Below are 18,153 nucleotides of genomic sequence, written 5' to 3' on the forward strand. Positions count from 1 at the left end.
TCCCACGGACCGGGTGGTTTTGTCATAAAAAAATACAATCATGTGTGCTTACGGACTGTATCCCTGCAGACTGTATTGATCTACACTACCGTTCAAAAGTTTGGGGTTACCCAAACAATTTTGTGGAATAGCCTTCATTTCTAAGAACAAGAATAGACTGTCGAGTTTCAGATGAAAGTTCTTTTTTTCTGGCCATTTTGAGCGTTTAATTGACCCCACAAATGTGATGCTCCAGAAACTCAATCTGCTCAAAGGAAGGTCAGTTTTGTAGCTTCTGTAATGAGCTAAACTGTTTTCAGATGTGTGAACATGATTGCACAAGGGTTTTCTAATCATCAATTAGCCTTCTGAGCCAATGAGCAAACACATTGTACCATTAGAACACTGGAGTGATAGTTGCTGGAAATGGGCCTCTATACACCTATGTAGATATTGCACCAAAAACCAGACATTTGCAGCTAGAATAGTCATTTACCACATTAGCAATGTATAGAGTGTATTTCTTTAAAGTTAAGACTAGTTTAAAGTTATCTTCATTGAAAAGTACAGTGCTTTTCCTTCAAAAATAAGGACATTTCAATGTGACCCCAAACTTTTGAACGGTAGTGTATGTTGATATATAATGTAGGAACCAGAAATATTAATAACAGAAAGAAACAACCCTTTTGTGCGAATGAGTGCGAATTAGTGTAAATGGGGGAGGGAGGTTTTTTGGGTTGGTGCACTAATTGTAAGTGTATCTTGTGTTTTTTATGTTGATTTAATAAAAAATAAAAAAAATATTTTTTATTTTTTTAAATTTCTTGTGCGGCCCGGTACCAATCGATGCACGGTCCGGTACCGGGCCGCTGCCCGGTGGTTGAGGTCCACTGCGATAGAACACCTTTGGTATGAATTAGAACGGAGACTGAGAGCCAGGCCTTCTCCACCAACATCAGTGTGTGACCTCACCAATGCGCTTTTGGAAGAATGGTCGAAAATTCCCTATAAACACACTCTGCAACCTGGTGGACAGCCTTCCCAGAGGAGTTGAAGCTGTAATAGCTGCAAAAGGTGGACCGACATCATATTGAACCCTATGGGTTAGGAATGGGATGGCACTTCAAGTTCATATGTGAGTCAAGGCAGGTGGCCAAATACTTTGGGCAATATAGTGTATATCAAGCTGGTATAATCCGATACTTGTTTTTGTGCTGACATCAGTATCGGATCAGGTGACCCCAAAAATTCACTGCAGTCCATTGATTGGTCTGCAGAGAATTATCATTAAAGAGCGCAAAGATATATTTTCCAAAATAAAGCTGCTTTGATACCATCCTAATAAATGCACTGACGCAGATGGCCTAAGCACCCAGTGACTAATGGAGCTAACTAACAAACAGGCTACGACTTAATGACCTGTTTCTCATGGATTTATGAGGTGGTTGGAAAACCCCCCCACATATTTTTGGATTATTTGGAAAAAAAACTGTGAACGCACCAGTCAAAGATCCTCTATATTAGTTGTTTTGTTTATGTGTGCTACACTGACTCACCTGACTTGGGGAGTGGATACGCAATGTTGTAGTAGCGTTCATAGAACTGCAGAATGCGTCCGGTGATATTGAGAGCGTAATCGCCCTGTCCCTCTTCGATGGCCTTTCTTCGCGCCCAGACGCGCACCTGTCCGAGAATACAATCAGTTATCTGGAACCGAGCACTGTGGAGAGTTTGTTTCTTACCCGCACACCCTCGTGTTGCTGCAACTCTTTGTAGGAAAAGTCGCTAACGATGAACGCCAACAGGTAGGTGGACATTCTGGCTGTGGGCTCGAAGGTCGTGACTCGGACCACAGTGCCGTCAATGACGGTGTCTGCGACATCTACAGGGAGAAGGTGATACAGTCGTGGTCAAAAGTTTACATCCACTTGTAAAGAACATAATGTCATGGCTGTCTTGAGTTTCTAATAATTTCTACAACTCTTATTTTTTTGTGATAGAGTGATTGGAGCACATACTTGTTGCTCACAAAAAACATTCATGAAGTTTGGTTCTTTTATGAATGTATTATGGGTCTACTGAAAATGTGACCAAATGTGCTGGGTCAAAAGTATACATACAGCAATGTTAATATATGGTTACATGTCCCTTGGCAAGTTTCACTGCAATAAGGCGCTTTTAGTAGCCATCCACAAGCTTCTGGTTTAATTTTTGACCACTCCTCTTGACTAAATTGGTGCAGTTCATCTAAATTTGTTGGTTTTCTGACATGGACTTGTTTCTTCAGCATTGTCCACACGTTTAAGTCAGGACTTTGGGAAAGCCATTCTAAAACCTTCATTCTAGCCTGATTTAGCCATTCCTTTACCACTTTTGATGTGTGTTTGAGGTCATTGTCCTGTTGGAACACCCAACTGCGCCCAAGACCCAACCTCCGGGCTGATGATTTTAGGTTGTCCTGAAGAATTTAGAGGTAATCCTCCTTTTTCATTGTCCCATTTACTCTCTGTAAAGCACCAGTTCCATTGGCAGCAAAACAGGCACAGAGCATAATACCACCACCACCATGTTTGACGGTAGGAGTGGTATTCCTGGGAGTAACGTCCTCACCTTTTCTCCTCCAAAAATATTGCTGGGTATTGTGGCCAAACAGCTCAATTTTTGTTTCATCTGACCACAGAACTTTCCTCCAGAAGGTCTTATCTTTGTCCATGTGATGTCAGATGAAACAAATAACAAGAACAAGAAGAATAACTTCATGAATGTGTTTTGTGACCAACAAGTATGTGCTCCAATCACTCTATCACAAAAAAATGAGAGTTGTAGAAATTATTGGAAACTCAAGACAGCCATGACATTATGTTCTTTACAAGTGTATGTAAACTTTTGACCACGACTGTACATTTACTGGTAATTGGCCTGAATATAAGACTGTCCTCTGTTGTTTGCTAACTTTCACACACATCGAGTAACCAGGTCACTGATGTGTGTGAGTGACCGGAAGAAAACCTCAACTCACTTTGGGGTGAAGTCGACTTTGGCGTCACCTTCTGGTTTGCATGTACAAACCTCTCGGCCGCGATTATAAGATGCTTTCAAGACCCATTTTTTGAAACTCAAACCTAAAAAAAGACATGTCAAGGATATTGTATTTCTTAGCTGATGGACAGTTGATGACTCTGTTTCATTGATCGCCATTAGCATCATAACTACTTTGGGGTCTGCTCACAACCTTCGACACTTTTTTCACACGGGTGTCTAAGTCTCCGGGTCACTGGTGTACGTGAGCGACAGGAAGAAAAGCTCTGAATAGCTCAGGGATAAGTATATTTTGGCACCACCTTCAAGGGATGTTCCGATCAGGGTTTATGCTGCCGACTCCGGCTATGGTTTGTAATTAGCACCAGGTCAAAAAACATTGGCATTAACAGCTGTGGCTGTAGGCAACCACATGATCTGGTTTTATTTAGGGATGTTCCAATCAGGGTTTTTTACGATTCCGATCATCTGAATATTTATTTTAATATTTTTTTAGGGGAAAAATACTAGGGTTTCAAAATAAATTTGATTTTCAGATTAATCGCGATTCTTATTTGGAACGATTCTTAATCGATTAAAAAATATATTTTTTTATTGTTTTTTAACTGTCCTGTCCAGCCACTCAGGCAAATCATATTGTTGATGTAGATCAGGGATGTCTATCTGGTTTTCATTGAGGGCCACATCACAGTTATGGCTGCCATCAGAGGGCCGCTTGTAACAGCAAATAATGTATGAATTTACCTCTGGATTTCATTATTAATTATATAAATAGTTTTAAGTAGACTGTCAATTTTACAGTAAAAACTTCACATTAAAAAATATTACTGTAAAATATAGTGGGGGTTTTTTTGTTTTTTTTAAATAAAAAAACAGTACCACTGTTTGTTTGTTTTTTTGGGGGGGGGTTATTTATTTATTTTTTCCAGATTTTTTGTGTTAAACTTACATTGGTTTTTACACAATGATATTGTTAATGGAAAAACAGTACAAGTTCTATTTTTTATTCTGGCAATTTAGCTGCCAGTTTTTCAACAATTTTACAGTCAAAAACTGGCAGCTCAGTCAACAGATTTTTAAGGCAAAAAACGGTAGTAGTTTTTTTTCAATTTACAGTAATATGCTGTAAAGAACAACGTAAAATGTATTGACATTTTTATTAATTTGATGGGTAGTTTGCTGTAAAGTTTTTTTAATTTATTTTTATTTAGACAAAAACATGTTTGGAAAGTATGATAATATACTGTAATATTTGTTGCAATATTAGATACCGTATTTCCTTGAATTGGCGCCGGGAATATAGTATTCGCCTGCCTAGAATTACAGCCGGGTCAAACTCGTTTCGCAAAATAATTAGCGCATGCTTGGCACTTCCGCCGGGTCAAATATGAGTCATTAAATGACTCCCGCCTCCAGGTGGTAGAGGGCGCTAGTGATCCTTCTTGCGACTACCAGTACTGCAGGAGACAGGTACTGCAGAAGAAGACAACAAGCAGCAAGCATGCAGCAATTGTTTGCTTGCACTTTTAACATGGAGGATTACATATCTAAAATAAAACCGTTTTCTAAACTGGACTTTCAATCGAAGCAGGAGGTAATAATTAAAGGAATATCTCCAGAGACTTTTAAAATTGAAGAAAGATGAGAAAGACTGCCTTTGATCAGAAGCAGCTGCACATGGACCCATCTACAAGTAAAGGTAAGATCATAATAACGTTTTTTTTATTAAATGTGTTTTTAATGATAAGGTATGCGCCGGAGTGAGAAGAGGTTTTAAAATAATTAGAGCATGCTTGCTCATTCCGCATGGTTTTGGTAACCGCAGGAGTGAGAAGAGGTTTTAAATTAATTAGCGCCCCTGCGGCTATTCAAGGAAATACGGTACTAATAAAGTTTAAAAGGCATGCAATTTCAAGCAGTACATATGTTTTTCTGTCAAAATTTTTAAAAATCAATTACATTTGGTGAGAAAATATTAAGTACTTTATTGACACATCATTGTGGCGGGCCAGATCTGGCCCCCGGGCCTTGAGTTTGACACCTGTGATGTAGATAATCATATCTGCTGTACAGATTTACTTTAGAAAAGAGAAGTGTTGGATATTTCTCTTGTTGGCTTATTTGTATTTGACTTTATTAAATGTTTGGGAAGAATTTTGTTAAATAAAACCAGTTTTCTTATAAGTAATATAGAAATTTATCAGAGCTGTTTATCTATTTTATGGAGGAATGTTGTTAATCAAAGAACTGGCATCCAACGTTTGAATTGAGAATTGATTCTGAATCGAATCGTTACCCCCAGGAATCGAATCGAATCATGTGGAGCCCAAAGATTCACAGCCCTAAAAAATAGGGTTATGTTTAGGTCAATACGGTATTAAGACAATCAAAGTTTACAGCAATGGGATTTTTGTTAACCTCAAAAAACGAACCCATTTGTCGTCCGTTGGACAGAGCCGCTTTGTCCCGGTCGTGGATGATGGTGACGTTGAAGACGGCTTTCATGGCAGGCTCGTCAAAGCACGGGAAGACTTTCCTGGCGTACGTAGCCTGCATCTGAGAGGTGGCCACCACTCTGCAAAATCATCACCACGTTAGGAATCGTGTTCCCGCGGACTTCCCGCCCCTTTCAAGAACGTACTTCTTCACGCCGTCCTCAGTGTATTCACTTCTGTAGAAGCCTTCCAGGTCATCCGCCAACTCTCCCAGGAACTCCGTGTACAAGACGTAGGACGCCCCCTGGGTGAGGCTGCTGCCCAGCTGAAGGACCAGATACTCAGTCTCCACCACCAGCCAGGACTTACGGATGACCGGCGCCCAGGTTGCATCCAACCCGGTCAACCTGGCAAGGTGCCCGTCCAAGGACGTGAGGTTGAGCTTGTTGGAGTGAATGAGGATTAGATCGGTCGCCTTCAGACATTTGAAGACCACCGTCGAGTGTCCAGTGAAGATGAAGAGGCCGCTGTTCACGTTGGGCTCCAAGCGGGGCCATAGCGTCACCTCGTAGGAGTCTGGAACGAGCAAGCCTGGGAGTCTGTACTGGTCCCACGGATCGTCCGAGACGGGCACAGGTGTGCTGCTTGGTGTGGTGTCCGTGCTCTTGCTTGCTACTGCTTGGTCTCTAGCGCTGAATCGGTTCTTAATCCTCTCCTTGTTGTAAGCGACAGACAAAGCGATGATGGTCACCAGGGCGCTGAACGCCAGCAACAGAAGCACGAATCCCACGTTCCTGCTGATATAGTAGACCTTCCCCATGTCCAGGATGGGGGTCACAGCAGGACTCTGATGGCTCGCAGTCAGATGGTATTTCACTTTGGAAAGTCCCGTCTCCCGTCAGTTAGTGGTTCAGCTAATAGCATGGCAGGAGGACATGGTTATAAGACCTGGAAAGGGAGGTAAGGGTGGACTGTCAATATACATCGATTGATTGGTACAGGTATGTCAATATGCGTCCATCGATTGGTAAAGGTATGTCAATATGCGGCGATTGATTGGTATCGGTATGTTAATATGCGGCAATTTTTGGTATAGGTATGTCAATATACGGGGATTGATTGGTATAGGTATGTCAATATGCGTTGATTAATTGGTATAGGTATGTCAATATGCAGGGATTGCCTGGTATAGGTATGTCAATATGCAGCGATTGATTGGTATAGGTATGTCAATATGAGGCGATTGATTGGTATAGGTGTGTCAATATGCAGCGATTGATTGGTATAGGTATGTCAATATGCAGCGATTGATTGGTATAGGTATGTAAATATGCAGCCATTGATTGGTATAGGTATGTCAATATGCGGCGATTGATTGGTACAGGTATGTCAATATGCGGCGATTGATTGCTATAGGTATGTCAATATGCAGCGATTGATTGGTATAGGTATGTAAATATGCGGCGATTGATTGGTATAGGTATGTCGATATGCGGCGATTGATTGGTATAGTTATGTCAATATGCAGCCATTGATTGGTATAGGTATGTCATAATGCAGCCATTGATTGGTATAGGTATGTCATAATGCAGCCATTGATTGGTATAGGTATGTCAATATGCAGCCATTGATTGGTATAGGTATGTCAATATGCAGCGATTGATTGGTATATGTATGTCAATATGCAGCCATTGATTGGTATAGGTATGTCATAATGCAGCCATTGATTGGTATAGGTATGTCATAATGCAGCCATTGATTGGTATAGGTATGTCAATATGCAGCCATTGATTGGTATAGGTATGTCAATATGCAGCCATTGATTGGTATAGGTATGTCAATATGCAGCCATTGATTGGTATAGGTATGTCATATGCAGCCATTGATTGGTATAGGTATGTCATAATGCAGCCATTGATTGGTATAGGTATGTCATAATGCAGCCATTGATTGGTATAGGTATGTCATAATGCAGCCATTGATTGGTATAGGTATGTCATAATGCAGCCATTGATTGGTATAGGTATGTCATAATGCAGCCATTGATTGGTATAGGTATGGCAATATGCAGCCATTGATTGGTATAGGTATGTCATAATGCAGCCATTGATTGGTATAGGTATGTCATAATGCAGCCATTGATTGGTATAGGTATGTCAATATGCAGCCATTGATTGGTATAGGTATGTCAATATGCAGCCATTGATTGGTATAGGTATGTCAATATGCAGCCATTGATTGGTATAGGTATGTCAACATGCAGCCATTGATTGCAAACATAATTTTCGTGTACTTTTTTGTACCTGTTTTTTTCTGTTGCATTAGCTTGGCTGTATTGTTATTCACGCACTCGCACAATATACTTTAGAGTTTGAAATAAAATAAATATATAGTATTAATAATAATAATCATAATAAAATATAATAATAAATACTAATAATAAATCATATATAATAAAAATAAATAACTATATTCTCTATGCTATGTTATTATTTAAAATACACAACTTTTTAAATTTTAGCAGACACAATTGGCACAAAGTATCGGTATCTGATCGGTATCGCCGATACCAGCCTGAATTGTACTCGGTATACAATTGCACATCACTAATGGCTGCGCTGAAAGTGATGCTTGTAACAGTAAATCATATATGAATATAAATGTATAAGCCTCATTACACAATTCCCTATGCATTTGATTACTATATTTTTTTTACGTACACTGTGGACATTTTTTTTGTAAATTATACGATTAAAAAACTGGCAGCTCAGACACCAGTTTACCGTATAACCTACGGTTGATGTTTTTACACTGTATTACTGTAAATGAAAAAAACGCTGCCAAAGTTTTGTTTTTTCAGGTAAAAAAATGGCAGCTCAATTGCCAAATTTTTACTGTAAAATCTGTTGTCATTTTTACAGTTTATAAGTTGATGGATAACTTGTTTTGAAATCATAAGTAAAGGAGATATTCAATTATTGTTTGTTTTTTTATTTTAACAAAAAAAATGTTTGGCATGTGTAATGTATTTGTTGTATTATTATAGGTTTTTTTTCTGTTGAAATAGAAATAACAAATACATACATTAGTTAGAAAACATAAAGTACTTTATTGACAGGCAATTTTCTAAAAGATAATTATGAGGTAAATATAAGGAAAACTCTTTGGATCTCTTGAAAGAAAACAATGAAAAATAAAAGACACAAACGACTTAGAAAATACATTTGTTCTTCAAAAAGGAGTATGTTTTTGTGTTTAATGAGCTAGATGGCTACACATGTGATAAGTTAGCAAATATCAAGTGGGATATATATATATAAAGTTGTCAGCTGTTTTAAGAGACTTTTAGAATATATTATAAGTAGGTAAAAAAGGTGCAGTGTAAACGCAGACTATTTGCAATTTTAAAGAACCAACGTTGAATTATTTTTAATTATTTCCACTTTCATTCTGCGCTAGATATACACTATAACATAACAAGCAATAAGAACATCCCAAAATAAATGATACTACATTACTGCTGCCACTTTTATTACTGGAGTAGATCTGAGAAACGTTCATAAGTCGTTCGTTCTCACTGATTTACGACCGCAGAGCTGGTAGGCAAAAACAAAGAACAAACAAATACAAAACACCCTAAATGTGGAGTTGTGTAAACGGCGATAAATTGGCGTTAAATCATTTAAAAAGAACTCTTTGTGGTGACATCCAACCAAATGCGGTGGAGATCACATGAAAAACAACAATACACTGAAAAAAAAAAGTCATCTACTGGCAGCTACGGCTGCCAAACGAAAACCATAAAATTAAAGTAAAACATTGTAAACCAAATAATGATCAAAAACATTATATTTACAGAAATTTTCATGAAACGTTTTGCGGAAAATTATCGTAATTTTACAGATTTTTACCTTATTATTAAGATCAACCACCTTTAATAAAGTGACGATGCAAACAGTTCTGCAGAAAAATACCTTTATTCTACAGAGTTTTTCCAAATTATTACGATCAAACACCTTTAATGAAGTGACAATGCTGGCAGTTCCACAGAAAAATACCATTATTTTACAGATTTTTTCTGAATTTTTAAGATCAATCACCTTTAATAAAGTGACGATGCAAACAGTTCTGCAGAAAAATACCTTTATTCTACACGATTGTTAGTATGGACATAGACTTTTATATAACAAGCTACATATTTAATGAAAGATAATTACTGTAATTGTACATGAATTTGAAAGTAATTTAAGAAAACAGAAAATGCTATGTATAATTAATTTGGTATTTTTCTGTAAAAAAATGGAAATATACATAGTTTGTCATTACTGGCACATTACTTAAAATAACAGGCGGGTTGTTTATTTACAGATAATGTCTTCAATTCTACAGTTTTATAAACTATTTAAAAAAAATAGAAAAATTACAGTAGAAATTTAAAGTAAATTAACCATAAAAATAGGTTTTTTTTTTTACAGTGTAGTGTATTTTAACAAGGAAACCACGATTGCGTGATAATGGACATCTATTACTGAAAGATACATGCTACTTACACAGCCACGTCACATATCAAGCATACTAAACGTTATCATTTATGGATATCTTACCTTCGGAGAAAATTACACACCACAATATCCATTTCTTTGTGCCAGCACCACCAACTATCTCCCAAAATCAGAGTGACAAAGCATTAAATCTTAGCAAAAATGTGTCTCTCCATTGACCTAGCCCCGTTCCGTGCCAGTGACCTGGGAAAACCGCGTCAAATTCCAGGCTTTAATAGGCAGTGTGAGAGGACCCTAATTTACTGAGCTTGACTACACGGGGCACTTAGAGGTAACTTTACAAGCACCTTCTTGCAGAAGACATCAATGAATCTTTCAGGGCAGTCAAAAGAAATATCATTCACAGTCCGGAACTTTACACCTCAAAGGTACACAACATCTGGAACCCATGCACACAATCAAGACCCCCACCAAGACCACACAAATGGAGTGCAGTACACCATTCAGGTTTTTATTACAGTGCATCTTGTCAAAGGACAATGCTATAAAAGGCCAACTTGGATATACTTTAGAGCAGGGGTTCTTAACCTTTTTAACCTCGGGACCCAATTTGTCCATGACACAGGGGCCCGGAGTCTGGGGCCCACTCAAATATTACCACTGAATTAGTAATCTTACTCTTGAGGGGTGTCAAACTAATTTTAGCTCAGGGGCCGCATGGAGGAAAATCTGTGCACACGCGGGCCGGACTTATTAAAATCATAGCATTTAAACTACAAAAATAAAGACAACTTCAGATGTTTTTTTGTCTTACTTGGGCCAAAAACAGAACAAACACATTCTGAAAATATTACAATAAAAATATAGAAAAAAATACCGCCAGCGGTAAAGAAGAAAGTGAATGAATGTTTATAACGGAATACAATTACATATACCGTATTTTTCTGACTATAACTCGCAGTTTTTTTCATAGGGTGCAACTTATACTCAGGAGCGACTTATGTGTGAAATTATTAACACATTACCGTAAAATATCAAATAATATTATTTAGCTCATTCACGTAAGAGACTAGACGTATAAGATTCCATGGGATTTAGCGATTAGGAGTGACAGATTGTTTGGTAAACGTATAGCATGTTCTATATGTTATAGTTATTTGAATGACTCTTACCATAATATGTTACGTCAGTTGGTTATTTATGCGTCATAACGTACACTTATTCAGCCTGTTGTTCACTATTCTTTATTTATTTTAAATTGCCTTTCAAATGTCTATTCTTGGTGTTGGGTTTTATCAAATAAATTTCCCCAAATAATGCGACTTATACTCCAGTGCGACTTATATATGTTTGTTTCCTTCTTTATTATGCATTTTCGGCCGGTGCGACTTAAACTCCGGAGCGACTTATACTCCGAAAAATACGGTATATTGACAAATTGCAATACTGTTCAATTAAGGATACTTACTGTGTATGTAAGTCTAGCTTGTGTGCTTAACTGTTGTGTAGCGGCTAGCTACTAGCAGCCTGTAGCTTGCCATGTTTACATTTTGTAAATTATGACTTAAATAGAAGAAAATAGTTTTAAGGAGGACATTTAGCTGTTTACTGACAATCTAAACAGGACTGCTTGTATCGAAGCGCTCATATCGGGGATTTTACATGCACACCGATATAATCCAGTATTTGTTTTTTTGCTGATCGATATCGAACACCCCTTCTATGAACTGTCTCCAACTGCAGTGCTGACAGGATGGGCGTTCATTTATGTTTAAACTAAGGCTGTTAATATTAACGAGTTAACTCAGGTGCTTAATCATCATTTTTTGATTGATTGAAACTTTTATTAGTAGATTGCACAGTACAGTACATATTCCGTACAATTGACCACGAAATGGTAACACCCGAATAAGTTTTTCAACTTGTTTAAGTCGGAGTCCACGTAAATCAAATCATGTACACAATTTATTTTGAGCGTATAAGCTCTTTTACCTTAACCGCTATACAGTCAGTGATCCGATTACTCATTCCATTTTCCTTTATTTAACCATGTAAAAACTCACTGAGATTAAAACTCTCTTTAACAAGAGTGACCTGGCCAAAAGGGCAGTAAAAAAACAGGTTTCATCAATACAAAGAAGCACAACAAACCGTAGCAGTCACACACTATAGTTATCAGCACTAACTACTTACAAGATAAAAACACGTAATAGGTTAAAAAAAAGGAAATGATTCAATAAAAACAATTTTCAAAAAGTACAGTGCCCAATCGAACCGGTTTCTCGATCCTTTACAATGGCCTGAAATTTCCCCAAAGTGATACATTCAGGTAGCCTCAGATACTTTTGTAATTCATTCCATGACCATGGAGCAGCATATTTGAACGCTTTTTTTTACTGAGACTTATGTTGGCTCTAGGGATCAACACAGCAAGAATGTCCTATGACCGCAAACTGTAGCGACTGGAGTCTTTACACATAAAAGAACAAAAAAGGGGGAAACAGACCAAGAAGTGATTTATACATAAAAAAAACATCCATCGAGAAAATCTGCGGACTGACAAAGATAGACAGTTTGCCTTTGCATACAAAGTGCAATGGTGGACAAGGATAAGACACAGTGATATACAGTATCCAGTTTTTTCAAATAAAAGTTGGGCGCATTCATCAAAAGCAAGTCTCCATAATCTAGCAAAGGCATAAAAGTGGTTTCCTAACTTGTAAGAAAAACCCAGTTTAATTTTAAGTTTAGCCACAAGTTTTTCTATGTGAGATTTAAAAGACAAGTTCTCACAACAACAATCCTCGTATGTCGTGATTATTTCATATTCAACCATATGAGTAGTTAATATTTTTGGAATGGCGGTCGTTTGCCATTTGAAAATAACACCACCTTAGATCATACTTGCCAACCCTCCCGATTTTCCCGGGAGACTCCCGAATTTCAGTGCCCCTTCCGAAAATCTCCAGGGGCAAACCTTCTCCCGAATTTCTCCCGATTTCCACCCGGACAACAATATTGGGGGCGTGCCTTAAAGGCACTGCCTTTAGCGTCCTCTACAACCAGTCGTCACGTCCGCTTTTCCTCCATACAAACAGCGTGCTGGCCCAGTCACATAATATATGCGGCTTTTAGACACACACAAGTGAATGCAATGCATACTTGATCAATAGCCATACAGGTCACACTGAGGGTAGCTGTATAAACAACTTTAGCACTGTTACAAATATGCGCCACACTGTGAACCCACACCAAACAAGAATGACAAACACATTTCGGGAGAACATCCGCACGTAACACAACATAAACACAACAGAACAAATACCCAGAACCCCTTGCAGCACTAACTCTTTCGGGATGCTACAATATACAAACCCCGCCCCCCCAACCCCGCCCCCCTCAACCAAAACCCCCGCCCCCATCTCCCAAATTCTGAGGTCTCGAGGTTGGCAAGTATGCCTTAGATTTCTCTGCATTTAGTACAAGTTTCAGCTGAGTCAACTGGGACTGAACAACATCAAAAGCAGACTGCAGGAGCTCAAAGGATGAGGGGGGATGTGGGGGATGAACAATATATGACCGCGTCATCTGCATAAGAATGGAGCGCTCCATTCGACACATTATCACAGAGATTATTCAAATAGATGGAAAATAACATTGGACCTAATATGGAACTCCTTTAAAACAGGGGAAAAAAGACGAGGGGGACCCAGCAAACTTTGGGTTCTATCAGACAGGTAATTAGAAAGTCACTTTACAGCATGCTGAGATAGGCCAATCTTGTGCAGTCTGTCTGCCAAAATGCTTTCGACAGGTCGATAAATAGAGCTGCGCACTATTTTTTGCAATGCAATGCTTCAATAATGTCATTTACAACTCTGATAGCAGTTATGGTGCTATGTCTCTTTCTAAAACCTGATTGATGTTCAGAAAGCAGACCATTAATGCACATGTCAGTACAAAAATCCCTGACTGGTGTGCTCGCTGGCAAATTTTACTCCAACATACATCTTTCGATAAAACTGTTACCAGGTTTTGTGCATAAAAATGATATGCATTCTAGTAAAACGTTCAAAACTAACCTCTATGGCCCACACTTATGAAACAGCCTGCCAAAAAGCCTCAGGACTGCAAGACAGTTGATATCTAAAAAAATATGTTAAAAACACATTTTTAATCTGGCTTTTTACTGATCATATTAAACTTTTCTTAGGTTTTTTATTTGTATTCTGTTATTTTCTATATTTTATTTATTACTATGTTTTAATTAATTTATTAGTGTATTTTTTATATTTTATTTTTACATACATTTGATCATGTTTCATACTGTTTTTTAGATAGTGTTTTTCTTCAATCCTTAGTGCCATGTTTTTTCTATTGTCAGTAGTGCAGTGAGCGTGTTTTCTTGTCTTCTTTTATGTTTTTTTTTTTGGTGCCACTTGTCTGTGTATGAAAAGTGCTATGTAAATAAAGTTTGATTGAACTATACAAATGTTCCTGGAAGACATTCTGACAGTAAAATTGTATTTGTGTACAAATACTGCTCTTTTCTTGAGCAAATTTTAACTATGCGCAAGCGAGTAATCACAATGTATTATTTGGTATACTAACTATAATAACATTTCTTCAAAACAGGTTACAGGTTATCAAAGTTATTTCTGGTTGAAAGGATATGGGCTAAAATGTCTTTTTAAAAATTGGTTCTTATAAAAAGAAAATTTAAAAACATTTTTAATGATCTTCTAATGCAAATGTTTTAATTATGAAAGCAAATAATCACTGTGATTAACCATGATTAATCCAAATTCAAAATGTGATTAATCTGATTTTTTTTTAAACAATCATTTGACAGCCCTATTTTGAACTTTTGTTGTCATGTATTATGCATACTTTTTTTCTAATGTATTAGCCCAACAGAACCTAACGATTCGATTCTTGGGGTGACAATTTGATTCAGAATTCTCGATTCAAACCGATTCTCGCGATGTATTATTTGGTGTACTAATTATAATGAAACTTTTCAGAACGGGTTATAGGTTAGAAAAGCTCCTTTTGGTTGCAAGAATATGGCCTAAAAATTTATTTTTTATAAAATGTTTTTTATAAAAAATAAAAGGAAAAAATATGTTTTACCGTTTTTCTTAAAAAAAAGTTTAGTAAGTAAAGAAAGTAATCACCTGTGATTAATCATGATTAATCCAAATTCAAAATGTGATTAATCTGATTTTAATAAACTAAACATTTGACAGCCCGATTTTAGTACTTTTCTTGTCATGTATAATGCATACTTTATTTCCAATGTGTTACCCCAACAGAACCTAACGATTCGATTCGATTCTGATTCTAGGGGTGACAATTTGATTCAGAATCGATTCTCAACTCAACACGATTCTCGCAATGTATTATTTGGTATACTAATTATAATGAAACATTTCAAAACAGGTTATAGGTTAGAAAAGCTCCTTCTGGTTGCAAGGATTTGGCTTAAAAACCTCTTTGAAAAAAATGGTTTTTATAAAAAAAATATAGATAAAATCTCATATTTTTCTATATTTTCTTAAGCAAATTTTAATCATAAAGGCAAGTAATCACCTGTGATTAATAATGATTAATTCAAATATCAAAATGTAATTGACTGATTTAAAAAAAATAATGAAACTTTTCAAAACAGGTTATAGGTTAGAAAAGCTCCTTCTGGTTGCAAGAATATGGCCTAAAAATGTAATTTTTATAAAATGGTTCTTATAAAAAATCTAATGAAAAAATATGTCTTATTTATTTTCTTAAGCAAAGTTTAGTAAGTAAATCAAGTAATCACCTGTGATTAATCATGATTAATCCAAATTCAATATGTGATTAATGTGATTTGTTTTTTAATTATCATTTGACAGCCCTATTTTAGTACTTTTGTTGTCATGTATTATGCATACTTTATTTCTAATGTATTACCCCAACAAAACCTAATGATTTGATTCGATTGTGATTCTTGGGGTGACAATTTGATTTAAAATCAATTCTCAACTCAACACTATTCTCGCAATGTATTATTTGGTATACTTAATATAATGAAACTTTTCAAAACAGGTTATAGGTTAGAAAAGCTCCTTCTTGTTACAAGGATTTGGCCTAAAAATGTCTTTAAAAAAATTGGTTCTTATAAAAAAAATATAGATAAAAACTCATATTTATTATTTTCTTAAGCAAATTTTAATTATAAAGGCACGTACACCAGCGATTAATGATGATTAATTAAAATATCAAAATGTATTGACTTATTTAAAAAAATAAAAAAATCATTTGACAGCCGTAATTTAAACCTTTTACTGTCATGTATTATGCAAACTTTATTTATAATGTATAACCCCAACAGAGCATAATGATTCCATCCAATTCCGATTCTTGGGGTGACAATTCGATTCACAATTCTCGATTCGACACGATTCTCGCAATGTATTATTTGGTATACTAATAATAATGAAACTTTTCAAAACAGGTTATATGTTAGAAAAGCTCCTTCTGGTTGCAAGGATTTGGCCTAAAAATGTATTTTAAATAATTGTTTTTTATAAAAAATATATAGATTAAAAACTAATATTTTTATTATTTTCTCAAGCAAATTTTTGTTATAAAGGCAAGTAATCACCTGTGATTAATGATGATTAATTCAAATATCAAAATGTAATTTACTTATTTAAAAAAAACAATCATTTGACAGCCCTAACCTTTTTACTGTCATGTATTATGCAAAATTCATTTCTAATGTATCACTCCAACAAAACCTAACGATTTGATCCAATTCCGATCCCTGGGGTGGTAATTCGATGCAGAATCAATTCTCAGCTCAACACATTTCTTGATTTAAACCGATTCTCGCAATTTACTATTTGGTATGGTAACTATAATAAAAGTCCTTCAAAACAAGTTACATGTTCGAAAAGTAATTTCTGGTTGAAAGGATATGGCCTAAAATGTATTTTTTTAAATGGATTCTTATAAGAAGAAAAAAAAACATTTAAAATTATTTTCTTAAGCAAATTTGAATTATGAAAGCAAATAATCACTTGTGATTAACCATGATTAATCCAAATTCTAAATGTGATGAATCTGATTTAAAAAACTAATAATTTCATAGCCCTATTTTAGAACCTTTTACTGTCATGTATTATGCAAACTTCATTTCTAATGTATTACCCCAACAGAACCTAATGATTCCATCGATCCATGATTCTTGGGGTGACAATTCGATTCAGAATTCTTGATTCAAACCGATTCTCGCAATGTATTATTTGGTATACTAATTATAATGAAACTTTGCAAAACAGGTTATAGGTTAGAACAGCTTCTTTTGGTTGCAGGAATATGGCCTAAAAATGTATTTTTATAAAAAGGTTCTTATAAAAAGTAAAAGAAAATAATATGGTTTTCATTCTTTTCTTAAGCAAAGTTTAGTAAGTAAAGTAATCATGATTAATCCAAATTCAAAATGTGATTAATCTGATTCAAAAAATGAATCCTTTGACAGCTCTATTTTAAACTGTTTACCTTCATGTATTATGCAAACTTTATTTATTATGTATAACCCCAACAGAACTGTCTGTCTAACAGTAGATCCTACCTCACTCTTAAACAACAAGATGTCCGGTGGGATTCATTGTGGTCATCTACGACCATGAATGAGTTTTTACCTTAGCAGAGTTGTGAGTAGAGCTCTTGTATCGACCTGAAGAGCGTGTCTCCGGTAATGAGGCCTTTTTAAAAACTCTGCCGAGGACAAGACCGTCGATTACTGCAGGGAAAAAAAAGTCTTCCAAAACATCGTAAAAAGTAAGACGTTTTAACTTCCCGACGCACAAAAAAAACCAGAGAAGACAGGCGTCATTGTGAGGAATATTAGACGTGGAAGTTGGTACATACCCGCATGTGGATGTCGGCCGTGAGCCTGCAGGGGCTGGAATGAGCCTGGCTGATGGGAAACAGTCTGCGAAGGCGGAGTTGCTGAGAGCTACCACAGGTTTTCCTATCAATGCAGGGAGGGGGAATGACTCCCCATATTTGAAAAAAAAATAAAAAAATCAAAGAGAAACGGGGTTGGCAGAAAGAATGCGTTTGTATCAACAAATCTAGGAGGGGGTGGAATTCCTCGGCGGTACAGTGAGCGCGTGACATGATGCTGACGGACAAAGCCCGGTGACCTGGGC

General features: G+C 36.4%; 1 protein-coding gene across 5 annotated transcripts in view; it reads right to left on the bottom strand.

The window, feature by feature from the left end:
- Positions 1-17,975, bottom strand: part of LOC133631113 (aminopeptidase N-like) — a 41,310-nt gene extending 23,335 nt beyond the window's left edge. Inside the window, exons 1-7 of one of the 5 annotated variants that reach the window (XM_062023188.1) lie at positions 17,870-17,975; positions 17,641-17,716; positions 14,038-14,101; positions 5,660-6,401; positions 5,451-5,593; positions 1,722-1,861; positions 1,536-1,662 (exon numbers count right to left, since the gene is read on the bottom strand). In XM_062023188.1, coding sequence (XP_061879172.1) covers positions 1,536-1,662; positions 1,722-1,861; positions 5,451-5,593; positions 5,660-6,273 — 1,024 coding nt within the window. In that variant the 5' untranslated portion in view covers positions 6,274-6,401; positions 14,038-14,101; positions 17,641-17,716; positions 17,870-17,975. Of the gene's footprint in view, positions 1-1,535; positions 1,663-1,721; positions 1,862-5,450; positions 5,594-5,659; positions 6,402-14,037; positions 14,102-17,640; positions 17,742-17,869 lie in introns of all 5 variants that reach the window. The other 4 variants (XM_062023195.1, XM_062023169.1, XM_062023178.1 and 1 more) reach the window with 4 other exon arrangements.
- Positions 17,976-18,153: the final 178 nt, after the last annotated feature.

Source organism: Entelurus aequoreus, linkage group LG02 (assembly GCF_033978785.1).
Source record: "Entelurus aequoreus isolate RoL-2023_Sb linkage group LG02, RoL_Eaeq_v1.1, whole genome shotgun sequence".
Taxonomy (NCBI): domain Eukaryota; kingdom Metazoa; phylum Chordata; class Actinopteri; order Syngnathiformes; family Syngnathidae; genus Entelurus; species Entelurus aequoreus.